At 45.6% G+C, this 23,373-nt stretch overlaps 1 protein-coding gene across 2 annotated transcripts in view; it reads right to left on the bottom strand.

Moving 5' to 3' along the window:
- Window positions 1-14,904, bottom strand: part of PPP2R2B (protein phosphatase 2 regulatory subunit Bbeta) — a 113,178-nt gene extending 98,274 nt beyond the window's left edge. Inside the window, exons 1-2 of one of the 2 annotated variants that reach the window (XM_059825184.1) lie at window positions 14,895-14,904; window positions 14,676-14,753 (exon numbers count right to left, since the gene is read on the bottom strand). In XM_059825184.1, the coding sequence (XP_059681167.1) occupies window positions 14,676-14,753; window positions 14,895-14,904 (88 nt within the window). Of the gene's footprint in view, window positions 1-7,860; window positions 7,976-14,675; window positions 14,754-14,894 lie in introns of those variants that run through there. The other variant, XM_059825182.1, reaches the window with a different exon arrangement.
- Window positions 14,905-23,373: the final 8,469 nt, after the last annotated feature.

The raw sequence follows: 23,373 nt of genomic DNA, 5'->3' as shown, positions 1-23,373 counted from the left end.
TCAAAAAAAGAAAGAACAGAAAATTGTCTATTTTAGGTTCACTCCAGGCCAAGGATCTTGGCTGCAGAGGCCTGCCATCCCGAGAGCTCTCCAGCAGCCCAACCAGGGCTCCCTCTGCAAAGCGTCGTGCAGAGACCCAGCGCAGCCAGAGGAGCGAGTTAGCCACCAGCCAGCTGGTCCCTGCGGCTGCTCCGTTCCACTGACAGTTTAACGTCTGCGATCAGCAGCTTTAAGACATATTTTAAACAGTTCCCAAGCAGCCTTTCCTTCACTTTGTTAATTGGCCTATTCCACTGATCTAAATACAACAAGAGGTAAAACCTGAACTTACTTTCTGTGGTCACCCATAGAGGAACCTGCTGTCTGGAGCACATGAGGAAATAATTATTTTTATTTTTTACATGCATCACTCAAAAATATTCCAAAGGCCAAAAGCTTAGCCTAGAGGTGCCCCTAAAGTAAAGAGCTTAGTTTTAAGGTGCTTCTGGCTGAACTTTCATGTTAAAGACCCCTAAAAAGCTAACCCTGTAGCATAAGGGCACCTTTGAGATAAGAGTGGCTCAAACATAAGTGATTAAAGATCCCCACCTTCATGTCACCTCCACTGGAACCTCCAAAAATGCTACTGCAAAGCCTGGGCACAAACTGAGAAATGTAGAAAACCAGAGAACTGTTAAAGGCTTTAAAGAAAACAAAATCATCGTTACCTCAGGGATACTTAGACACAGGAATTGCTCCACTCTTTGGTAGCCTTTCTGAATCACGGAACTATTCATACAAATACTCTGGGAATTATTATAACTTCAAAATCCTTGGTTTTAAAGGAAAGTCACGTTTTGGTCTTTCAGGGACCCTGAATCTTGTGAATATCAAGTTATTCAGGAAATAATCAATCTACTTAAAGATAGGTTTCATTATTTAGTATATTTTGTCACTAAAGCAATATTTAATTTTGAGCTAAAAGTCGGTTTCACTAACAGCACCGGTTACCTAAGTGGTGCTTGTTTCTTACCTTGCCATTGAGAAATTTATAAATTGGGCACTGGACAGTCTGAACACTTCATTTTAATAAACTAAAGGTGAAGGTAATTCCTAAAGCAACAGATTAACTTCCTTAAAGTAATCACATTAAATGAACCAAGTTAGCTCCAGGTCTCATATACCAAAGCAGACACTGTATGACCTTTTCTAGCTTAGCCTTTGTCAAAATACTGATGCCGAATAGAAAGCACAGGATGCACATTTGTAAAATGTATTTGTATATGTTTGTACAAACTTGAATGAGGAGCAGAGCCCAGGTGCACCCGAGTACAAGGAGGTTTACAAGGACACGTGAGGACTTGCCACATTGTCCAGGCAAGTCCAGCAGACTCCAGCAGCATTGCAGCGCTAACGTGTTCAGCAACAAGCTTGTAACGGGCAGTTGTGCTTTTTGCATGACTCCCACTGCCCACAGAGGCGATGAAGCCAAATCTGAGATGCCCCAGGGTCAGGGAGGCACAGGAGCTACTTAACAGGAGACAGAGGAGTTGCTGTGATTTATCAAGCAGCAGAGACCAGAATTAGTCCGTGCCCTCCCTTGCTCTCTACACGCGCAGTCTGCAATGTGGAAGTACACGTAATTTCTGAAGATCAAATGCAGGTACGCTTTCTGTTTAATCTCCCTGCAGGGCAGACCTAAACTGCTGGCAGAAGGAGAGCTCACTGCCGCTGACCAAGCTCCCCGCAGATTCACGTCTGGTACGGCAGCAGCAGTGGGCACTGCGCTGGGACCAGACTGAAGCCATGGGTCGTCCTGGCGTCCCCTCGGGATAACTCCGGCAGGCTCTGCCCTCTCTCGGGGGATGACAGGGATCGGGGACAAGGGCTTTCTGTACCCAGCGGCTCGGTGGAGCGGGGCTGTGCCGCGGGCTGGTGCCCACCCTCACCGCGGACAGTCACTGCCCTGTGCCTCTGCTGCAGCTGCAGCTCAGGCAGAGCCCCCCCAGGCACGGGTGCCAGCCATTCTTCAGAGGCCTTGAAAGAAACATTCATTTTCCACTGCGTAATATTTTTCCCATTGATTTTTTCAAATCTATTTATTAAGCTGCCTTTTCATTTCTTTTCCTCTGCTCAGCGATACGGCTGCTCTGCGCTCAGCGCAGCTCCCCAGGGTGGCTGTTCAGAAGGACAAACAGCTGTACGCCCAGGCCAGGCGGCAGGCTGGAGTGGGGAAGGCCCAGCAGCGTTTCCAGGGCAGCTGCCGCTGGTTAGCAGCGTAGCAGCACTGACGGCAAAACGCGCAGCACCCATGGAGGCCCTTTGGAGGCGGACAGCCGGACAGCCTGCCTCCCTGCGCAGGAGGGTCCCAGCGCGCACCAGCTGGGCACAGAGGCTGCACAGCTCCCACCTATCTGGCCCTTGTGGGTGCCCGGAGCGTGTCCCCGCGAGGCCAGCCTGCGCAGGCACCGTCGGCCTCAGCTCCCCTCCCACTGGGAAACCTGGACCAGCTCCACCGACTGCCTGCAACTGCAGCAGATGTATGTACCCACGGAGCCAACCCGGTCACGTCAAGAGAGAATTCCTTGTCCTGGGCATGCTTTTTAATTAATCTTACCCTACATGTTAACACTAAAAGGCGTACTGAGGATTGAAGATTCTCCCCAGAGGAAAAGACAGTAGGGAAAATGACAACAGCTTGGCTTTAAAATAAATTTTCAGGAGGGTGGAGGTGAGGAAGGACAGCTTACCCCTTAACCAACCTTCATTTTTCACTGTCTAGGGTGTTACCTGACACAGTCATGAACGACTATCTTCAGCAACACAGAAACTCACGACTCCAGCCAGAATTCCTCTACTGTGTGTAGAAAACTCATCACAGTGGATGACACAGATGCACTAAAGAGCAGAAACTGAATTTAAGTTAACAGCACTGTTGGCCCAAAGGTCATACAGATGCCAATAGATCAGCAGGCTGCCATACAGTAAATATACAAAATGCATTGTCTACTAAGGATGGATGGTTTTCTTGGAGGAATGTGTGAAATCCCAGACTGCTGTGCCAGCAGATCGGAATAGGTGAAATACCAACAATACCATCTCCCAGGAAAGCCAGGGTTCCCAGCAGAAGCGCCAGATGCACAGCCAGGTGGGCAGCGAGCGCAGCCATGGTGATAACGTAATAAAGACAGTCAAGATGTTAACTAACGAGACTCAGACCCAGATCATGGCCTGTGGTAATATCACAACCAGCCCTTTGTTTTCCATTTCTGCAGCTGCGATTCAAGACCTTCCCATGCTCCCCCCCGCACTTGTTGTTCTCCGACATGAGTCACGTTTGAACGGTATTCCTCCTTTCGCATCTGCATCTGACAGCAACTAGGATGAAGCATGGCAGGGTTTCAAAGCCCTTCGTTACCAGCAGTGGCTCCTCCCTGTTTGTATCGCACACGCAAACCTGCTGTACTTGTCGTACACTGTCTCAGTTTTGGGTAACATTGGACATAGGAAGTTTTCTTTTATTTCTATGCTTTCTATTTCCCAAGCAAGTACAGTGTGAAGCTGTTTTTTCCCCCATGAGAAAGAAAATCAGCCAGCATCAGAATTCCACACCAATGATTACAAACCTTCTGCTTGGCCTACTACTGCTTGTAATGCACTACCACCATAACTTTCTATAAGCAACTGATTTAGTCATTCTAAATTATTTGCATGAATAAAGAATGTGCAGGAACGAGCTGCAAAATAATACTAAGCTCCTGGTGGACTCCTGAAAGCAAGAACTATCGAGACTTGTTGGCAGCAGAGCAAACAGTGAGTTTATTGCTTGTATCAGTACTGCTGGAGCCTACTTGCAGCAATGACTGAACTCCAAACCTTTGGCCTAACGTGACTTACGCTCAGTGACACTTTCTTTCGGTGCTTCACAAAAGTACATGGGAAGTATAAAAGAAGTGCTAAAGTTTCTTATTACATTGTTATGGTGAGTAGAGTTAATAAAATAGTACAAAACCTATAGTACACATTTGTTTTGAACCTGGCTTGAAAGTAGCAGTGCTTCTTTGACATATACCTCCTAAATGCGTTTTCATTGTATTGTCCAGAATTTTAGCATTGCAGTATCAAATGTGCATTATTATTTTTCTGTTATGGTTAATAAATTGTATCTAGACCTTAGCAGTAAATTCAGATATTGGATTTGGAAAAATTTGGAAGTTACTGAAAATGTATTCAAGTTGTTGGCCTTTCAAATTCATAATGCAGTTAAAGATCTCCTAAGCACCATAACAGATTTTAAGGATTAGAAATAACTATCACATGTCTAAATATCAATTAAAGTATCCAAAAGAACTAATACTTCTGCAGAACAGCCAACATTTCAAAGCCCATTCAGAAAAGTGCACAAAAATACATTTCTGTAAATTCTGGAAGAAAAACATATGCATGACTCAAAGTTTGGTGATTGTATGACCTCAGAGAACTCACTTCCCATCTTTGTGCTTGCTTCCTCATCTGCAGGAAAGGATATTGTTTTCTTAATTCAAAGGCTTTTTTTCTGAAGGTTACTTAGCTAAGGATTTAAATGATCTTTGATATCCCTGAGTTGAACATGTTGCAGAAATAAGAAAAAGTCTGCATTTAAAAATCAAGTAGTTATTTTGATCAGCATACATGGATTCATTCTGAAGTGTTTTACGTTGTAAATGTACATCCCAAGTCTGCCAGCTGCTGCAGACTATCCACAGTTCTCAGTAATCCTGATACTAACGCATACATACCTCTGTTAAGGCACCAGTCACTCTGTCATGTTACCCTTCTTCAGCAAATAATAAATGATAAAAAGCCCACAGTGCACATTCCACATCAAAAGATATATTTGGATCAATTTTCAGTGCACAGACCACCGTGAGAACAAGGCAGATCCAAATACCTGTTTTGCATCTTAAGTAATAGATCAGGAAATGCTTTTCTACAGCAATATTCCTCATTCAAATACAGTTCAGGAGTAGCCATCAGGGTCCAAAGGATAGTATTGTGGGCTCAAATTCTGTCAAACTGCTATTATTCTGCCAAGCTACAGGCATACCATTAAGGTCAACGGGACACAAGCGTGCATTCCTACGCGCTGGCGAGCAGGACTGAATTCAAAGACGCGGCACTAACGGCACATCTGAACGCGTCACTGAGCTGTGCCATTAAGGCCCAAATAGTCAATCTTTTCAAAAGATCTCAAAACACATGTGCTGTACTATACTGCACCCTACGCCACACACCTCAGTACGAGGAGGACTGGTGTTTCAGGATGACAACGAGCATCAGGAGTGTGACGGCAACAACAGGTCACACAAGAGAAGCCAGCATGTCACCTGCTCAGCCACACCACGTCCACCACCTAAGGCACTTCACTTGCATCAGCTTTCTCCAGATGCACCCTCTCCTTGCCATTCATTACCATAATCCCGCACCTCCACAGTAACGATAACGACGCTGGATCATTTCCATGGGCAGTGCCAGTCAAGGACTGTAACTTCACAGCAAAGCAGAGCAGAACAACAAACCAGTCTGTGAGGAAATAAATGAGAGCTCAGCTGCAACTTTCTAAAACCATTTCATAGGCAGTACCAGAAGAGGATAAACAAGCATACTTGAATTTCAGGTTTATTACAGCTTCATGCACAGTCTTTGTTCTCCGTTCCAGGCTCTTTGCTGACCTAGATCTCTCGTTTACGACTCTGGGAATTTGGGATGAAGGAAGAAGAGAATTCGTACAGTGAGGTAATGGAGAATACATTGGGACTTCAGGTCTCAGTCTGGACGGAGCTGGGATCAGAAGGGTCTTTGAAGGAACACCTTTGGGGGAAGGGGTGATTACAGAGGGTGGTGCAGGGGCAGGAAGGAGTTTCTCCTCTGGTTAAGAGGGACACCTCTGCCAGGCTGGGGGAGGAGAGGAGCCTTTTCTCTTTGACAGGATCAGCCATCCTGTGCCTTCTGTCTGTCTGCGGAGTAAAGCCTGGCTGAAAGACTGACCAGGGCAGCATCTGACTGAATCCGGTCCCCGAGGCATCGCAGCTTCACCTCGTGAATAGTTCTGTCCCTTTGTGAGTCTGCACTCCACCGAGAGTGAACCAGAGCTACCCAATCACAACTTCATCACTCAAAACATGAAGGCACGAGCAGTAGATCCTGCCTCTGCTGCACATCGTATATTGAGGGTTCTTGTAGGCTACACTGGCCTTTTTAGCCACTCCGAGAGGACTGAGGCAGGAGTCAGGCTCTTACCTGGGTTCTCTTCTCCATTCTGCTAGTGATTTAGCCTGTAACAGAGTCATTTAAACCCTCCAGATCTCTGTTTCACCCCGAGTTAAAGACATGCATCTGATAATTGATCTGAGAAACAGTTCTGTACAAGTTTCATTCTTTATATATCATTTGCACTGGAGAAGAATAGATAGCACACCAGTGTGGCATTCTTGAATTCATTTTTTTTCTCTCAGTAGTCTCATATGACCTCCCCTAAAACAGCAAGGTGTCCTTCTGCATTTAATCACTTATTCCAGTAGAACAATCCAAAAGTTACTCAGAATATCTTAAGGAGCTGTGCCTTTGGACAAAGTCAAAATGAAAACAAGAGAGATCTTCAGAGAAATTTTCAAAGGAAGAACTCCAGAGTTAGTCTGAGTTATCTATTGGAATAATTTTATCTGCTTAGAACTTCAGAGAAAATAAATTTAAAAAGTCCATACTGTCTGCTTGGACTAAAATACAGCAACCTAAGTAGATATAATTTAGCCTGGAGTGTCGTCACCTACTGCCCAGCCCTTCCTGCTTGACCCTTCCAGTCCGTATCTTCAGCCTTATGACATTCTTGGTCAAGGCATCAGGAGCTGAGGCAAAGTACTCCCCACGATGCTTCTTTTTAGCTAAATACAGACAGCGGGCAGAGATTGAAGTCAATCGTCTCAAAAACAGCCGCAAGCATACATGCTTACAGTGTTTGTCTGCATTCTCCCATTGCTCACGGATGAGGTTGGTAATTCAGTCTACGCACAGAGACTCAAGCTAGGTGAATGAGTCTGTAAGAGCTGGGTGAGCGGAAGGGTGTTTTTCCTCATCAACTAACTATGGTTAGGGCGCGTGAGGAAAAGTGCTGTGGTTCCACACAGGGGAGTAGCAGTGGTGTGAAATTTTGATCCTGTGGAGCTGTTTGGACAACTGCAGATGATCCACGGAACTGTCTGAGAGTTCACACACAGCAAATGTGCACGCAGTCGTATCACATGGGGTTATAAATCAGCGCGAACAAGCACTCCTGATGGGAGAAGTCCCACTGGAGTCCCAGTGATCACAGACCTGATACTTTGCATTCCCGCCCAGAAAATACAAAGTTCAAACGCTGCTGAGAACATTTCGTTTACCCCAAAGAGCTGCAGAGCTCTTTTGCCGAGACCTGAAAACAGGCTTTACTGAATGAGGTAAAGGGCACGGGTAACCAAACGCAGGAAGTGCTAGATGGGGTTTTTTCATTTTCTTGGGAATATACAGATGAATTAAAGGCCACGTTTACAAACTACATAAACCTGAAAAACGCGCAGCACCGTAACTATAAAGTCTCCCTTAAGCCGGTCCCGCTGCTTGCTTATTTGCACCATTAGCGCAGAGTTAACAGCAAACCAAGAAGCACTGAGGGGAATCAGCGAAGTCATTTTCTGCTAAGCCTTCAGACGCCCTCCGAGCCTCTTTTCTGCCTTCTCAGCCTTCCCCCGCGACAACCAACAGCGGGGGACCGACCAGCCGCCCGCCCCGCTCGCCGCGCCGCGGCGCGGACTCCGGCGCAGAGGGGCTTCGCCCGCCGCGCCCCCGCGCTCCCCCCCGCGGGCGTACCTTCCGCGTGGCAGCTGGAGGAGAGGATGGCGCTCGGCGGCCTGAAGATGTAGGGCAGGTAGCGCGAGAAGCATTTCATCTTCCAAACCGTAATTAAAAAAAAGGGGGGGAATAAAGCCATAGAAGGCTAAAAAATCACTAAAACATAAAGAAGGCGATAACGCAACCCCTCCTCAGTCCATGAGGCTCTGCCGGTGCCCAGGCAGCCTACACGGCAGAGGCGGCGCGGGCTCGCTGCTGGGGCTGCCTGGGCGGGAGAGCCGGCCGGCCGGCCCCCATGCTGCCGGCCCCCATGCTGCCGGCCCCCATGCTGCCGGCCCGGCGGCCCCGGCCCCGGCGGCAGAGCGGAGCAGAGCGCTCCGGCCCGGCCAGCCCCGCCGCCGCATCGGCTGAGGCGCGGCCGGGATTGCTGACTAAGCCCGTCCTGCCGGCGAACACACCCCCGGAGCTCCGCGCCCCGGCCGCCCGGCCGCGCAGGGAGGCGCAGACCCCCCGCCCAGGAGCGGCCCGACCCCGGGCCGGGCGGGCAGCCCCGCGGCCGGGGGCGGAGGGCGGGAGGGAGGCTCGGCGCCGCGGCAGCCGCCGTGTTTCTCAGCGGTTCGTCAGCGCTGGCTCCCCGCGGCCCGCAGGAGCGCCGGCGGGCCCGCTCCCGCCCAGTGCACCCGGCGGCCGCGGCGAGAGCGCTTCCTCGGCCCGGAGAGCCGGCAGCAGGCAGCGGCCGTGCGGGAGGGACGTCTCGTCAGGTTAGACAAGCGAGAGCTTGAGGTGATCTCTGGTTTTAACCTCTGTTCCCCCCCCCGCCCGAAAGCAAGGCACAGCCGAACGACTCCTGCACTGAGGGACTTCCGAGGGGCCGTTTGCCAGGAGCGGTGTTAGCGCGGTGGGTCAGAGCAGCCCGAGGCGCAGCGGCTGCACAGCCCCGCTCGCTCAGCCCTCCTGCAGTCAGAAAGCGTTTAGATCAGGGAGTAACCGAAAGACACCGGAAAGGCACTTACAAACCACAGTATGCAAGTTCAACCACAGAATGAACGCACATTTTGCTGTATTACGGATTCTTACAAGGCAGTGCTCTGAGTTCAGACTCTCCAACACCCAGCTAAACCTGCACGTCTAAGTGGAGCAGATCTAGATCAGTATTTCTAAAGCTTCTTCAATCACAACCCACCCTTTAAGGCAGAAATCTCTCACACCTAAGCGCACTCCAAACTCACCCTGCCACAGCCTGCTCAGGTGCCCACAATGGAAAACACCACAGTATCAAGAGGGCAGGTTGGGAGGAAATAATGTGGTGGAAATAAGCTGCTGATGCTCGCACCCCTTGTTTTCCTGCTGTTTAATTACTCTATGGACAAGTTTTTGGTTTAGGACCAAACCACTCACCATTCCTGCCTGCTGTTGTTGCCTTGTGTGGAGCACTGGGTCATTTTGCTGTTTAGTTTCATCATCTGGCTGCAGTCTTTCTAATTTTGCTGTCACTGGCAGATGACAGCACGACTGCATTTATACCAAAGAGATGCAAAGCACCTGTGCTAGTGAAGAGAGAAGCTTTTCATTTCACTTTCATGTCTTTCTCTTTATTCAAAATACCCTCTCTGGATATGGAAAAAAAAATCCAGGTCTGGACTGCAAGCAATGCAAAGCCTTCCTGCTTGGAGATGATGGCTGACTCTGATTGCATCACACAGAAGTGAAGGCTGAAGATTGAGTACTATTGTGTATCTCGAGTCCATCCCAGCAAACCAGGTATGAAATAAAAAGACTGTTTTATAAAGCACTCTTCATGGAAAGTCACTTTATGTGTTCATGTGTGACTCACACAATGAGATTATTTAATATACTAGCCTGGAAATGTAAATGACTGTCTCTGAAACAAACACAAACTACATTCAGGTTTACTTGAGAAAGTGATGAATGTCATCTCCAGTTGAAATTACAGAGGGAAGTTAGGTGTAGTATGCATAATTAACCACATCACAGACATGAAAACTGCAATTACGTATCTCCAATGATCACAGCGGCTCAGTTACCACTTTCGTAAAAGTGTACAACAAAACCTGGAAAAGTACGTGAATTTCCAAGCAGGTAGTTGAACTAATATTCTGGAGCCAGGATGCCTTAGAGAAGGCTAGGGCCACCCCTAAGTCAGGCCAGCTGAGAACAGCTTTGGAGAAACCATTCACCTTCTACACAGGAAAAAAGAGTGTATTACTGTTCTAGTTAAGACCTTTCCTTTCTCAGCACGCAGCTTACGCTCTGCATGTGCAGGTGCGTATAATGAGAGGAGGGCAGCACACGCTGTGCTACCAGAGTACGACATCTTCAAAGCCACGCTGCCATACCACTGACATGGTCATCCACCGTGCACAGACCAACCTGCTCATTCTCCAGCGTGGATTTCCACGCCAAACACATGCCACTGCAACCCAGATCCTCACAATCACAGCACTGGGCTTGTGTAACTCACACTGGTAGCAGAGAGCTGGAAGTTTATTCCACCATGGGAACTGAACGGATGAACCAAACTGTAAGGTGTTGACCTGCCTGCTGTTCCAGGAAGGGAGAAGAAAACCAACTGCTCCAAGACCAGTCCAAGTCCCTTAGCTGTCCACACTCAGGTCTCTTTGGTCCTGTGCTTAAGAGCCTGAAAAGAGATTTGCCCCAGTTCTGCTTACAAGATTGCCATTACAGATTCAGGCAGAGGACTGTATTTCTTCCTAAACCCATGTCTCTCCTCCCTTTATGCCTTTTTAACTATTTATATGGCATCCCTGTAGTTTCTGTATCTGTCTGTATCACCTCCTTATGGATGCAGATATAGACCATAGAGAGTCAGACATTACGTGAGCCTCTGGAATAAATACCCAGACAGATCTGTGCAGTGACTTGCTTCAGGTTTACCCAGGAACTCAGAGTCAGCTTGAAACAGAAGCCATATCTGAGACCTACTTGGACTGAAATCTGCAAATACTGTGCCTCTCTTCCACCATGTGTATGCATGTAATAGATTCCATTGTACATGAGAGAAAAAATATTTTTTCCACTTAAAAATAGACACAAACATTCCCTAAGAAACAGATTAATTCCACCTCATTAAAAACATGTACAACACCCCACCCCCCCCACCCCCCCCAATTATCTTTACTGGGGCTTGGATCTATTTAAATATTTATACTCAGTTTTTATGTCCCATTAACAAACTGAGTTTCACTTCACATGCGAAAATCGGGATATATCTTTGAGCTTAATTAGCAAGCAACACAAAAAGGAACCCAACATACAAGAACACAAGCCAGGCGCTAAGCCAGCTTGGTGAGCCAGATGGTGAGACCATCATTCAACACTGAAATCTTCAATTTGGAGTTACTGGTTACACATTTGGATGATATGGCAAACACAGGTGTGTGCCAGCAGACATAATAAAAATCTCAGACCCACTGGAAATGACTGTTGGTCATGGAGCTTGCTAGGATTTGGTGACATTCCAATTGCAAAATATTCCAGACACCAGGCAGAACATCTAACTTTATTAGGACCATTTTAATTTAGCCATTAATATTTATGTGATACTCCTCCATTTGATAACTCTATTATATGTATGCCTCACACCTGACTAATTTAATATGACCAAGATTTAAATGCTGAATGCCTGGATTCCTAGTCTGAAGCACACAGCCCATGGCCGCCCCAAATCTTGTCAGGCCGCCCTTGCCCTCCTAATGTCTGCAGCCACTGTGTGACGCTCCCGTGTGACATGCCCTTCAGCAAGTGAAGTTCATGGTAGTTCTACACTGTGGATCCTGAGGCTCAAGAGGACTAGAGGAAATTTCACCTCTTAAATTTGCACTAATCTGGTTTCTACACTAGACTGGTAATTATCAATATATCAAAATAAGGCAAGATCTCTAAAACTTGTTTCCTTTTAGTAGTAATGAAATACAGTTCAAAACAGTGTGGCACCACAATGGCAATCAGCAACATCATTTACTTCATATTTAACATTGAAATCAGTGTTTGTTTGAGCAGCTGAAAGATGTCCCAGGCCTCCCATCTATGCACAAGAGAGCTCATTCATTCACACAGTTGTGTTAGAGAGTTAAAGGATCCATCACGCCACTGGTTTCATCAGGACAAGTACCACACACTATGATACCATATTCCAAGTTAAGGAAAGCAATGAACAAGGAAAGAACAAAATGAGAAAGTTTGTGTGTATCTGTGTTCGTGCAGCTTTACATGTGCATGGGAAAGAGCAAGCATATTATCAGAGAATTAATACAGAATTATTCTCAACAACGTTTTAAGTATCATTTGAAAGCCACAACGACAATCCATCCTGCTGAAGGAGGTAGGCTTTTCTACATTTAAAAATGCAGAACATTGTAAACATAATAGTAACATCTCCTTTCACCTGACCATACACAACTGCATGCATTCCAATAACTAATGAAATTACATTTTGTAAATTCTGGATGCTTGGATGTTACCAAGAGTTCTGAAGGTCAAAAATGTGCCACGAAGACTAGGATAAAAGTAACATGTTATGGATAAACTTCTGATGAAGGCGAGGCATCTGTGATAGAAACACCTTTATGCCATGTAATTAATGTGTATGTACATCTGTATCCACACACATCCACACTCACATGCAAACACAAAACCAGCGTTAACAACCAGAAGCCCAATCCTGTACCTAAAATTCTCTCCTGAGCTTTCTGCTCAGTCATGGTGAGGCCATTGGTACCTGTTGACCAGATTCAACAGACCAACGTGATCACCTTTTTGTTATTGGTTTCACTGAATATAGCCTTTAACTATTATCTATCAGCCTTTACCGTACTGTGAGTCCAGGCTACTCCATGAAAAAATCGCAGGGGTCCCTTCCTGTCACGATGCCTCTGGATTTCTCCAGCATTGAGTCTCAAATGTAAAAAAAAAAAAAGCTTATAGCCTTCAGTTCGTAACTGGTTATACCAAGAAAAGGATAGTGAGTACCAAGAGGCAACCTACCATTTTATTAATCCTGAACTAGCAAACAAGTACTCGTGACCATTTAAAATGATTTGCAGATTCTACAGTAAAACTCAAAACACTTGTAAACATTTTTGAAAAAAACACCTCAGTAAAAAAATGTTTTGTTTTTAATCACAAGGGTGTTTTCTTTCCCTAGAGATTTAACATATTGTTAAATACTCTCCTGAGGTTTGTGTCCTGCTGTAGTCTCTAGAGGTTACAGACTGAAACCCTCTTCTGCAAAAGCAGCATAACAGAGAACCGCCACTGAAGCGAAACAGATGACAGGACCCTAGGCAGAATCGCATTCCCACCAGCAGAAGTCAGAGCTCTGCTGTCAGAAGCTTGGGCTGACTCAGTCCTCTTCTCAGTCTTCTGAGACTGTGCGTTTAAGGAAAGCATGACACTTCAGGAAATACAACAAAACAGAAGAAATATATCTAATAGGCCAACTCAGTTCCTGCATTTATTATCTTAATATCCACATAAGGAGCTGTGAGCAGGTGCACTGTTAGCAACACTTTGTTAGCAAGCCCTTTCCCCAGCATTTTTCTCATGTCCAAAACCGTTCAGCTGGAGGGATGAAATGCTACTAGCAGTGTCTACACTCTGGTTTCAGGCAGAAAACATTGGCACAGTTCTGCCAGTGCAGCTAAGTCCTGATGAGCAGCACCCTCACATGCTATAATCCAGATATCAGCCTGTCAATCCTGTGGTCAGTCTCCAGTGTGTTCCCAGAGAACACAGCTCATGGCCTCTGGTGCTCCAAACAAAACATGACAGAAGTCCACGTGCAAATTACAAGGTCACTGCAGTAACACAAACCAACCTGCTCTGCACACCGGAAGACAGAATTTTGTCAGTGTTTGTTAGGCCTCCCTACGGCACAAACCCATTGCCTATACTGGGAGGGTTAAGAAAAGAGCTATGTGATAAAGGTTTCAGTTGTCCTTGAGGGATAAAGAACATATAGGGAATAAAATGTGAAATCGAAAGGGAAAGGCATTAATGGATTAATGGGCAATGCAGTAAGAGAAAGGAAGATGAAAGCATGAAATGACAGTAAGAAAATGTAGGAAAACACCCGGTAAGAAGTTTAAAACAGAATCATAGGAAGAACAGAACTGAATGAATAAATTCAACTTTAAAGTCAGGAAAATTGAATGCATTTATTTGTTTTCAATTGTCCACATTTTTGCAGTCCACATGTTGGCTAAATGCCGAACAGATGTGCTTGCAGAGGGAGAAGTGCCTAAGTGACTGAGGAGCACAAATCACCCTGAAAGCTACTGAGTGTGAAAGGGGATGTCTTGTGCTCCTAAATCCCCCAACTGCCTGCATCAGTTCCTCCCACACAGATACACATCTGTAGAAGTGTATGCACTGTAATTTATTTTTAACTCCAGATACAAGAATGAGCACCAAGTTATGCTTATGTTACGCAGAAACAGAATCCAACTGGTTCCAGTAAAGGATGTTATAGTGGGAGAGGCTGTCTCGTAATTCCCTGAAAAATTCTGTAAATAACAGCTGAAAACCAAAAGGAAATCTATTTCAAACACTATTGCTATGATTAAGCCATAATGCCTTCAAATGAATTTTTGGATCAATAGCTCATTTTAGAGACCCATCTCTTTCAAATGTGTAAGTACATAATGAAGGCAGAAACGAAAAGAGTGTAACTTAGCTCTTTGCCAGCAGTTTCCAACAACATGCAAACAACCCCCCTGCACACTGATTAGGCAAGACGTACATGACAAACAAGTTCTTTTTGATTGCAGCCACAAAAGGAAAAATAAACTTACCTTCTGTCACCCCAATATCTATAGTTCCTTTTACTTGACTAAAGCACCACAGCACATCCTGCATGAGGTGTCCAAATCCTGCCAGGGAAACACATGCAGAAAAAAGATAAGATACGATCACATTGGTACATAGCTTGTCCTTTTTTAAATGACCACATGCACATGCAAATTGGCACACAAATATCTGCAATCCCTGCATGAAGACAAATACTTGCTCACCTGGTATCATTCTTCCATACAGCGTGCAAAGCTAACGCTGCAAAACTGAAAACATTATGCCCACGTTATGAATTGCCCGTCTGTTTGTTTTCGCCGTACCATGGTAGGGCTATTTCAAAAACGGTGCAATTGGAGTCAGTTCCCTCTACATCACTGGCAGCATCACAGAAGAGTCAGGAGGCCCTGTAGTCACGGTCTTTGTCACAGCCTCTCTTCATCAGAATACTAATGCCCCCAACCATTTCCAGCACTGTTAAAGAGAGTGAAACAGAGAAAAAGAGAACTACTCTTACTACCACAACAATTTTTTTTCCAATTTCTGGTCAATGTAGTTGTGAACTGCTTGGCAATGAACCCAAGCAGAATGAAGCTGCTTTACGGCACATCATAGTATTATAATCAAAATTTGCTTGGAATCAGAAGTGCACTGTAGTTGCTTTAAAAGAATACTACAGGCATTTCTATTATAAGGCGTATTATTAAGCTGTAGCGCTCTCAGCTATGCTTGCTGCTGTAGCAATACTCTGTGTTAAGCCACTCTGAGAGAAATTAGGATTTTATCTACTGCTGCTCCTTATTTTCTTGACAGCTCAGCAGAATTTCCCTTTCTGTAATGCACTTTCCACTGTAGCACAAAAAATCCACTGCCTCAAAGGCCAACTTCCTTTTATCCTAACACACATTTTATCTCAAAGCGATTTCCAGACATGAAGAAAGCAGCACAATGGAGCCATGAGGACAGGAAACGTCATCTTACCTGTTTTACACACAGGTGAAACGTGGCACAGAAAATGCGAGTGTTTCGCAGTCGGCAGGTGTGATACTGGACTCGGTCGGGGGATCGTGCTATGGGAGACTCAAGCTTGTTACTTCCCTGCAAAAGAAAAGGAAAACATGGGACTGGGAGATAATGTATAGCTGGAGCTGTAACGGAGTTAACTGGACTATCTCATGGTCTTTGTGAGATTTCTGTCTGGTTTTATTTAAATCATGATAAGGTTTTGTATATTAATACAGGTCAAGATATAGCATATATATTAAAAGTAATATAATCATCTTCAATACATAGCAAAGTCCAGAATGAGCTTTATTGGATGATTCAAGCCAAATACAGGGGAAAACTGGAGTTTTAAGATTATGAAAAGATCTGAAATCTGAGGGCATGAGACAGTTTGATAAGATTATGAAAGAAAATTAAGTTTAGGGAGATTCATATTTTGAGATGTCCGAACAATGGGGACAGCTACAAAGGATGACAGGAAGATGTGAAAAAAATGACATCTACAAAAACAGGTCTTAACATTATTGCATAAACGTGAATGTCTGCTAGCATACTTCAAAAGCAAGTAGACAACGTGGTGGTCGAGAGGAGCAATATCATGATGCCCTTTTTAGAAAGCTCTTCTCTATTATTATCTAATTCCACTCGGATAAACTCCTCAAAGGAAAAAGGTTTTGTGACTTAAAATTCTTCCTCAGTCTGGGAGTCAGATGACACCTAACAAGTTGCTGAAAATGGGGATTTTTGTGTTTTCCATACTTTGGATGCTCACACGTGGACAGGAGGACAGACAGACAGCACGACACCCCCCGCAGTGGTTTCCTTAGGGGCTGCTTGCCCAGCTCCATTCGGCGTTGTTTGCAGTTCTTGTTTAAGAGAAGCTTCTCAGTATCAGAGCAGGGTGGTTTTTCATGAAATGTAAAAATGGGGTTTTAAAGGAATGATTTGTAACTCCCAAGTTTCTCAGGAGCCGGGGAAGTGGCACCTTTAACACTGTATTTGCTGAGCTGCTCCGAGATCAACAGGCCTTCTGCCAACTCACTGGGCTGTCAGGAAGCAGCTGCCAATGCAAACTCTTCAGGCACGGTCTTCATCCATACGGCAAAGGAAGGCAGTATCTATCCAATACAGTCCTGCCTGCGTTTAGTAGGCCGCATTGTAACGGACTCCCACTGACAAGGCGGCTTCGGACTGCTCACAGCCACTGACGATCCCGCGCCCCCGCCAGCCAGAGGAAGGCCGCGGGGTCCGGCCGCGCGCGGAGGGTCGGTTCCCGACGGCGACACCGGCCCCCGCGCCTGCCCTCACCCCGAGCCGGCCCACGGGCCCGGGCGCGCCTCAGCGGCCCTCGGCGGCGGCCCGAGAGGGGCAGGCGTGCGCGGCACAGGGGCTGCAGCGCCCGGGCGCGCCGCGGCAGCCTTGCCCGCCGGATGAGGGATCGGGGGGTTCATTTTTCAGGCAAACGTCAGCATTCCCAGGCGGGGGACTTCTGCAAGAAAAGGCGGTTTTCGCTGGGAATGGCCTCCCGCTGAAGCGCGGCTCCGGGCGGCCCGCCCCGCCCCTCACGGGGCGCTCCCCGCGGGGCCTGCTCCTGTCCCGCCACCCGCCGCTCGCCACCGAGCTCCGACCGAGGGCCCGCCACGGCCGAGCCGCAGGGCGCGAGGCGATCCGGCGCCTGGGGGCCGAGCGCCGCGCATGCGCGGCCGGGGCTGGGCGCAGGCTGCGGGGCGGGCGGGGTGCTCGGGCCAGGCCCGGCCCGGTAGCGGGGGGGCGGGATCCTGCCGCGGTCCGCTCCTCGGCTGGGCCTGCCCCGAGCGCGGCGGTGAAGAGGCAGCGGCTGGGCGGCCCTTCGGGAGGGTGCGAGTGCAGGTCGGGGCTGGGGGGCTGCTGGGCGCGCCCCGCTGCTCCCCTTGGCCTGCCCGGCGGCCCCTGCCCAGCGGGCTCTTCGGGAGCAGTGCGTCCCGGGTCCCGTCGCGGTGTGCTCCCCAGCGCTTAGCCCTTTGGAATGAGTTGCTTTCGCAGGTGACCGAGTTCTTCAGGTCGCCAGGAGATGACTTTTTCTAAGGGAATAGGTTTCCCTGGCTCATGTTTACTCAGGCTTTTCCCTGAAGGATAGGAGGGGGATCATTTATGCAAGTTGGTTCATACAAATCAACAGCTGTACAGCAATTTCTTTCCTCAGATTTGAAGTGCAAATTACAAAAACTGGAAAGCAAATACGGCAATCGAGCCCATCTGGGACAAGAATATTTTTATAAGTAAGATTTTCTTCATACAGTCATGGCAATGACAAGATTGCTGATTCTCTAACCTAAGCAAACCACGGAACAAACATCTCTTTTTCTCATCGTTGTCATAAGGTTTATGCTGTTATTTCCTTATTGTTTATAACATTTTTATTATTTATTGTTTTGTCATTACAGGGACACTGTAACAGCTAGACCCTCATTTTACTTTGATAGTTACTACTTGATAACATTTGTCTAAAAGACTGTGGTTTTGTTGAGTGAAGACTTGCTGTTTTCCTAGATGCTCTAGATCAAGGTACAGGGTTTTGTGCGTGAGTGGGTGTGAGTATGGGCATGTGTGCTCTAGGAATTGCCAAGCTCTCAGTTAAGTCTGCTGCCTCACCTTGACTCCTCCTGAGTAACCACCAGATTGAGTCTTTGACCCTGTTTTTTTACGTTTGGTAACCTGTAAATGCCTTATACTGCAGCTTTATTAACATCAGTTTAACGTCTATGTGTGTGGTAGGTGACTAATGTTTTTAATGATGTTCAGTTACTAGCGTTTTGCAAAGATTTCTATGCTTATATACGCATCTGTCTCATTTTATATGATCGTTTTGAAGAAGCCATAAGCAACCATGTGTTTGATGACATTTTCTCCATGTTTTCAAAGCATTTCTCAGGAACAGCTGCCACTGAAGATATTCATGAAGAGTTTTTGGCAGTGGGAATGTGAAGTTGGACATCTGAACTCTTCAAAATACTAAGCACCTACAAAAGAAAGGCCAGTTATATATAAGGTCATGAGTACATGATTATGCACACTGTTTTTACAGCTGAAATGTAACTGTGTCACAGGTGTCCAAGATGTTGAGAAAAATTATCCAGAACTCCTGATTTCCATTTTTCATCTCTAACTGCTGTAGTATGGCCTCCTATCTTCTCTAATAGTTGAGTCCAAGACAGATACATGAAAAGTGCCCTGAATAATAGAATCAGCATCTTCTTAGTCTGCATTCAAGTAATCCTTCATGGTTGAGTGTAAGCTTGCTAGGAGTTTCACTGTGGGCCTAGAAATATTATGAGAGCTGTTTAAAGATGCACCAGCAAAGCCTTACTAATCACTTCCAAGAACCACTTCCCTTAATCCACAGCAGTGTTGGGAACACCCCCCCACCCCCCCGCCCCGTATTCTATGTTGTCAAAGAGTACCCCTGAAACCTGGTTTTGCCTAGGTAGCTTATGCTGGAGAGGGCACGGCAGTCCTCAGTCCCATGCCATATGCTGTGCCAGCGATGGTTGTGCCTATCCAGCGCCTGGGAGTGGTGCAGTGAGGTCACTGTCAGGGTTTGGGACAGCAGCCCGCTGTAGTTAACATCTGACTGTCGTCACAGAAGGGGAGTTTGTATGGAGGGGAATGAATTCAAGGGAAAGCTGTTTGTGGGGAAAAGGGAGAGGGTGAGCATGAAGTATCCACATACAGGCAATGGAAAGACTGACAGAGGCTCTGTGATGCTTGTTGGAGATCAGACTGAAGCTTTGATTAAGAGCGTCAGTGAGTCTCTTCAATGTCTGGGTGGTTTGCAGGGTTCTGCCTCAGATCTTCACTGTTAGAAACATTCAGTAAATTTTTTGCCCAACAGTCTTTGACAGGATTTGTTCCTGTCCTCACTGCTGTAGCCCTCGCATTCACACCAGGGATCGTTTATTCCTGCCTTGCTCTGGAAGTGCTGAGAGCAGCAGACAGGGTTTCTTGGCCCTTGGTATGTCCTGACTCCTAGAGCATGAATACTGCAATATTACAGACACCAGGTTGGAAAAAAGCCTTTAGTAGCTGAGCCCCCATTTGATATGTTGTAGAGGATTGATTTAAAGAATGCTGTTGTGTTTTTTAACTTTTATTGCTGACTTCACTTCTGCATATTCTCTGTGGACCATGTAGACATCACCTGTAATTCTTGAACTTGTTTCTTTTAAAACACCAATTCTTGTTATAAGGATAGGATTTCACTAATAAAGTATGTGTCTTGTGATATTGATGTATAAAAACAGCTTGCCTGCAAGCTTGGTCTTCTCTTCCCTGCATGCAAATTATGCTTTTTATTCTGAGAATTTTTATTCTGCATGCTTTTTATTCTGAGAATTTGAAGAACTCTTTTAAAAATCAAGTATGCCTGGGGAAAGGCTGCACATGGATATTGATTAGTTTTATGATGTCTGCTGCTAATTGCATTGCATTCAGTCCTGAAATGAAATGAGTCATGAATGCTGTATAGCAGTGGGAAAGCATCTATTTGAGTTGCATACGACAGTCTATTAATATTGATGGGATTGGGTGATGTATATAGAGAACATTTCCTGGTGTGTGAGATTATGATGTGTACTAGTTAAAAGAAGTGGGAGTTGGAATACCTTTTACATCCCAGCCCACCTATTGACACATGGTGTGACCATAAACCAGAGTTAACTTCTATGTGCATCTGTTCTCACTGCTGTAAAACTGAGCTCATTAGTTGTTACAAGTTATTGTTAACATTCCAGGTCCATGGAGGAGAGCTATTACATACTCACTCTTTATTTTTGTGTGCAAAGCTATTCATAAAGCATTCATTTCTGCAGAAACTTAATTAAAACTTCACTTAACTTTTGTTTCTATACTATGATTTTCTTCTAATTGTTTTCCACAATGTAAATATTATGGAAAGGCTTTTAAAAAAATCAAGAAAATGAAGATTAGGTGGTCTTCATTGTGTCAGAAGAGGAGAAACACATAAATGAAATGAGGTGGATTTCCTTTCGTATCTGTCCGTGTCAGAAAATAGACTCCCCTTATTCCAGGTGTAAGTAGAGCTGGAGGAAGGGAATGTGTGGAGCGTAACCAAATGTGAAAGCAAGGCTGAAGTTGAAGGAAACACCTTGGTATGGGGAGCACAAGCTAGGGGAGTGTGAAAGGGCTGGTGAGGATCCCTGGCATCAGAGCACAGCTTTTCAAGGAGGGTCGTGGGGTGGGAAGGACAGGAGGGGGAACAGCCTCCATAAACCACTGAGGTCTGCCCCTTATGTCTCCCTTTACCACTCTGCTTCATCTACAGCTCTTAATGTCTTCAGTGCATTTGTAGCTGTAAGTGCCATAATATGTAGAGATAACTGAGCCGGAATGAAAATGTGTTTGATAGAAGCTGATACACCCTGTTCTTTGCATGGATTTTGCAGCTGACTTTGCAGAAGTATTGATACCTCATCTCACTGGTTTAAAGTTGCAGTTACCAGCATAGTGTAGAGACTGCTGTGTAGGGAGGACCTATTTGTTGAAGGGTAGTTGGGAACCTCAGGTCTGCATCTCAAGATATCTCTTCAGTGTTCTTTCTATTCCAGTACTGCAGAAGTTGGAACCAGTGACAATAGGTTGAGAAGGATGAAGAGATGTGAAAATAACAACAGGAGTCTTGTGTTAAATTTTTGCAAAGACTGAAACCTTTAGAGTTGTCATCTTTTAATCTTGCAGACAAACACAAAAGCATGGTGAATTTTACTGTGCGTTTGTACAGACCACCACCATGTAGTCAATCTTCAAAAAGCTGCTGCTGTTGAAGCTCAGGTTAGTGAAATGAACTCCATCTATGAAAAAACTAATTTGTGTCCAGTAGCCACAGAGTTTATCTGCTTTTGGGGACTAAAATCTTTGTGCTGGCTTTGTACTTTCAGTTAGTATGGAATAGGAAACAGGTGGGACCCGGATAACACTGGTGCATAAATGTGTGCTGAGAAGCAAGTTCAGCAAAGATTCTCCTTAAAGTTTTGAGTTGTTTTGCAATGGATGGAGAGAGAACTCCAGGGCCCATCTCACTAGTATCTTAATGAGTTACTTTTTTTGCGTTCTTTGCAAATTAAAATAGGAGAAATCTAGGTGCGAGTCTGTGTGACCGTTGCTTGAGCACGAAGGGGGCAGCAGCAGCAAACACATTGCTGTGCTCTTGCTTTTTGAGGTTCTGGCTGTTGACAAGGATGTGCGATGCATGCATTTGATACCGGCTCCTCTCTCTGTCCTTCCTGCCCCAAGCTGCTGCCCTGCATCAAGAGCACTAAGCAGATGTTTCTATCCCTGACAAGTACTCCTCTTGCCATGTGAGAGTCAGCAAAAACCAGATGCTTTCAGTGCATTCCACGTGTATAATCCTGTTTCTAGATTTATTAAGTTGTGTTTTACTACTTAGATTGTCTTCTTGTGTCTTACTTTGGAAGGGTGTTTCCAGAACTTGGTTCTTCTGCTGGCAGCGTTCTTTGATATTGTGTAGTAACGCATGCAGCAGGAGATGCACATTTTATCCTTGTAAATTTAACATGTAACGTAAACTAATTTATTGAACTGTAACATATTGATAAGCCCTCTATGAAACATTTTTTGTCCTTCAGGTCTGGGTATATTCATATGTATTTGGGATTCAGTGTTGACCTTTTCAAAGCAAAATGCAACCTGGTCTGTATCCTAATGGCATGTTAGCAAAAGAGGAATGGGTAATGTAGAGAGTCTGGTGCTTTGACTCTATGTTATAGAGAGACAGGGAGAAGGACATTGCATTGCCAGTGGATTCATGCAAAGTGTTACGATTTTGCAGTCTCTTTACCAGGAGCAGTATTATAGAAGGAATGTGAAGCTTCAGTTAATCTTTCCATTAATATATAAAAGCTTTTATCCAGTAGTCTTCTCAGTAGAGCATCTCCTCCCTCTGGAGTAGCTTTAGATTCTGAAATCCTGTTCTGCTGTAAATTCTAGTGACCTCTACCTGAAGAGTCCTAGCACTTCCATACCGCAGCCATGAAAAGCTGTTACTCAGCGTGTTTTCCAAACTGGAGGTCTAACAGAAATCTTGCAGGGACGGGTGTGTTTTAAAATTCTCTTCTGATTCGAGCTCCTGGATACTGTATTTGCATTATGAAAAGGATGTCCAAGACGTTTTCAGAACAAGCCACCTAACAGCGCATATTGTGTGTGGGTGCAGGTGCCATAGTCTGTGCTGTGCCAAAGGTCGTGGGAGTCTGTGAATTGGGTAAGTCCCTCCCACACACCCACTTCCTTTTTTTTAACTGGATCTGTTTGATAGTAGCAATTTTAAAATCACAGTACTTTTTAAAACAAAATGACCCCATTATACTTCCAGGGTACCAGCAATTCTGCATTGCTTTAGCTGTTTTGTGTTGTTCAGTGGCTGAAACCTTAGCTCAACCCAGGAATGCTTTCTGCTACATTGATGGACTTTGTGTAGGGATGCTTCAGTATGACAGAGTTGACCGTGCTCTTTTTTTCTCCCCCCTCTGCCAGTTACTTAATTAGTACAGGTATAATTGTTGCAATTTAACAAACTACAGGCAAGGCATGTAATTTGTTGGATGCACAGTTACCTCTCTTTCAGAAAAGTGTACAGCTGCATCCTACTGATTCTCTTAGGAGTAAGTAGATGGTACCCTTCAT

This window comes from Gavia stellata, chromosome 16 (assembly GCF_030936135.1).
Source record: "Gavia stellata isolate bGavSte3 chromosome 16, bGavSte3.hap2, whole genome shotgun sequence".
NCBI lineage: Eukaryota > Metazoa > Chordata > Aves > Gaviiformes > Gaviidae > Gavia > Gavia stellata.
The sequence above is the reverse complement of the archived record's forward strand: the minus strand, read 5'-3'. Positions and strand labels throughout refer to the sequence as shown.